General features: G+C 48.7%; 1 protein-coding gene across 1 annotated transcript in view; it reads right to left on the reverse strand.

Moving 5' to 3' along the window:
• The window catches only part of niban2a (niban apoptosis regulator 2a), a 29,547-nt gene that overhangs the window by 4,718 nt on the left and 21,393 nt on the right, over positions 1 to 3,436 (reverse strand). The window contains exons 7-11 of the mRNA XM_037979526.1: positions 3,009 to 3,113; positions 2,761 to 2,923; positions 1,750 to 1,937; positions 1,523 to 1,678; positions 1,303 to 1,416 (exon numbers count right to left, since the gene is read on the reverse strand). Of these exons, the coding sequence (XP_037835454.1) occupies positions 1,303 to 1,416; positions 1,523 to 1,678; positions 1,750 to 1,937; positions 2,761 to 2,923; positions 3,009 to 3,113 (726 nt within the window). The remainder of the gene's footprint in view (positions 1 to 1,302; positions 1,417 to 1,522; positions 1,679 to 1,749; positions 1,938 to 2,760; positions 2,924 to 3,008; positions 3,114 to 3,436) is intronic.

Below are 3,436 nucleotides of genomic sequence, written 5' to 3' on the forward strand. Positions count from 1 at the left end.
TACAGAGGGCCGGATCTGGCCCGCGGGCCTTGAGTTTGACACGTGTGCTTTAAATCAAACATTTTGTGACCGGATGGCGACCACGAGACGGAGCGGTCCGACAGTTTGGACGCATCTACGCTCAGCTCTGTCGAGTTAATCACACCGGTGACGTGTTTTAATGCCTTCACGGCGCTCCGGCGCCTTATCGGATCACCAACGTTGATTCCCGACCGTCGTTTTCCTCGGCAGCGTATTTATCCACCGACAGACGACAGCCAGGTCAGTCACTCAGGCTGACATGGTTTTTTGGTGGATTCAGCCGAGCGGTTTGTTTACATGGAGGTCCTCCATCCTGCAGGTTTTAGATGTTTCTCTGCTCGTCAGCAGGTCTTCATGTTCTGTTAATCACTCAGTCGTTTAAATCAGGTGAGTCAAAGCAGAGAAACAACTAAAACCTGCAGGATGGAGGACCTCCAGGACCAGGATTGGACACCTCTGGTTTACACTGAGTGCAGACCCGCATTTTAGAACTACACATCGATATATCTTGTTAAACTGCTGGAGTTTAACACAGATCATGTTTTATTTTATAGTTTGCAATGAGTACCTTTAGCTCCGTCTCTGCTGGAAACCAAACCTTTTCTGCTCGTTTAACCCTTTAAGGTCGACGATAAATTATTCACGGTACATTTTTTTTTTTTTGAAAATCGTCGTCATATTTTCAGCGCGTTAGAGCGAGAAGCGCCAAAACCGGGAGAAAACTCCCCCATCCTCCGTCCGATCTCACCCCCAACCGACCAAAACTAAGAATGTGATGTGCCCCTCTGCCTTGTTGTGAACAGAAACTGTTTATATGAGTAACAAAAAGGATTTATGGCAATTTATTAGAGCTCCTGATTGTTTGGTCTAACAAAAACCTAAGAAATTGTCAACATTTTAATGGAGAAAGTCTATATAACTTTGTTGTTTGCTCAATTTGTTCATGTTTTTATGAATATTACTGATTATATTTGCATTCTAAGTTTTAAAAACATTTCATTAAGTATGTTTGTGGTTTTTACAGTAAAAAAACTAAGAATTTTCCACTCGGATTTTATGTTTTTTGTGTGATTTTAGGTCTGTTATGTTAATAAAAGAGGTCAAAAGTAAAAAAAAGACTTGAAAATCACACTTGGGAGGTTGTGCTGAAAAAAATGACTCCAAACATGGCAGGTTAAACCACTTTTAGGGTGAAATATGAAGGAAATTTAAAATAGTCCAAAAACGTTCAGTTTCACTCTAGACCTTAGAGAGTTAAAAGAGAACATTTTCGGTTCTCACCTTGAGAACTCTGTCCTGGCACCTCTGGATGGATTTGCAGACGTCCTCCTCTCCCTGAGACTCCAGAGACTGCTGAAGCAGCTGCTCGAACGTGTACACGGCGTTGTCCATTTGCTGCCGAAAAACAGAAGCGCAGAGAGCAGGTTGGAGGCTCGTCGTGCCGTTTCTGTCCAGCAGGTGGCAGCAGAGGCTTGCCGCGAGATGAGCGACGACGCCTTACCTGCCTCATGAGGATCTGAGCCCTGCTGATGAACACGGACGGGCTGGACACGTCGAACCTCTGCTGCAGCCCCTCCAGGTTCAGCTGCTCCATCTGCTTGTAGCAGCTCTGCATCTTCACCGGGTGGAAGGCGAGCATGGACAGCCTTTCCAGCCGCTGCGGGACGGAGAGGACAATCAGCTCGGCGCTCGCGGCTGACGCTCCCGGCACATTCCTGCTCGGCTCACCTCTCCCAGCTTCTCCCTGCCTCCCCCATTCAGGGAGTTCTTGCTGATCTCCACCAGCTCCTTGAAGAAGACGTCCCGGACCTCGGAGAAGCCCCGGCTGGTCGGCTCCATCAGGGCGTCCAGGATGGAGCCGATGTAGGGCTGGACGCTGGTCTGGAGGAGCTCATCGGATCTGGGCGACACCAGAGCTGCAAAACAGTGAGGAGGAGGAGCATCTCCGTCAAAATCCCCACGAAGCACGCCGTTTTCTTCACCTCGAACGCATCCGTGGATCCATAAAACGTGCACTGAATTTCTGTGACGCAGCGCTCGAAGTATTGTTTTGTTCCAGGCGAAACGCGGCTTCTAGCTGCTGGAATGCGGCTCCTCCACTTCGGCTGATGAGGAGGTCAGGAGGCGGGCAAGCTCGCCGCGGGTCGCAGAGAGGGGGAGGAGGCAAAAAAGCAAACGGAAACGAGGCGAAGGAATGCACGTCGCCCGCCGCCCGCGGTGCTCAGCTACTACCTCTCCGACTTTTAGCTCATCGTCTGTGACGTTCACTCAGTTACGGCTGTTTTTCTGTTGGCTACGGCTGAATAGCTGTGGCGGCCATCTTGAACCGCAGCCAGTGATCACTGCCTCAGGAGATATTTTGCTAACAGACACGGCAGAGATCCGGCGCTCAGAGGATGCGTTGCGGATCAGTCTCAGCTACTACCGCAGCAGATTTCAGATCAGTGTCTGAAACTAAACGACTTTAGCTGATATTTTCCTACTTTCAGCTACAGTTTAGCTGATTTTATTTACATTTTTTGCAACATTTTATTAAAACAAATCAGCTTCTTCTGCAAATTTGCCCCTTTTAAGCTTCTGTTTTACTTCTTTCAGCTTTAAAATCCGCTTCTTCAGTAAATTTCATGCACTTTCTGTTGCATCTTTCTACTTTTATTAAACATTTAGCTTCTTTTTAGCCGAACTGCATTTTTTAATCATGTTTAATTTCTAATTTCTCCTGCAGCCCGTTCTTCCCACCTTTTATCTTGCTGCTGACGTGTTCCTTCGTCGTGACGAGCTGGTCCATGTCGGTCCTCAGCCTGGCGTCCAGCGGCACCTTTTCGGCCTCGCAGGCCTCCACCAGCGCCGCGTACTGACAGCCGGTGTGAGCCAGCACCTGGCTGTAGATGGCGTCCGAGATCTGCGAGAGAGAGAAGCGGTGGCGTTTAGGGGCGGGGCGCGGCCCGACGGCGTTTTTCGGGGTTCCTGCCGCCAGAGGAGCTCACCAACATCCAGTTCCTCTGCCTCTGCTGCAGCTTCCCCTTCAGGCGAGGCGCGATCTGCGTCCTCAGCTCGGGCTGGAGCGTCTCCATCACCAGATTAGCCAGAATCTGAAACAGGATGAGACGTTTTTATCATTTAAATCTGATCCAGTCAATGCAAGATGGACGCCACGGCTAGAACTTCATTATCTGGGATACATTTCAGACCCTCCAGGATTTCTCGATGTTGCGATCGCAACTATTAACGTAAAATCAAGCAAACTCCGCGAAATTGCAACTTTTTGCAACTTTGACCCAATATTTATTGTCTCTAAAGCGATTCGCCACCGTTTCTGCAGTCTAGTCTCTTCTTTGTGGGTTTGTGTAGCGTGGAATACAAAATAACCCCAAATAACTCAGGAAGAAGACACGTGACGTCACTTCCTGTTAAC

This window comes from Kryptolebias marmoratus, linkage group LG14 (genome assembly GCF_001649575.2).
Source record: "Kryptolebias marmoratus isolate JLee-2015 linkage group LG14, ASM164957v2, whole genome shotgun sequence".
NCBI classification, from domain to species: Eukaryota; Metazoa; Chordata; class Actinopteri; order Cyprinodontiformes; family Rivulidae; genus Kryptolebias; species Kryptolebias marmoratus.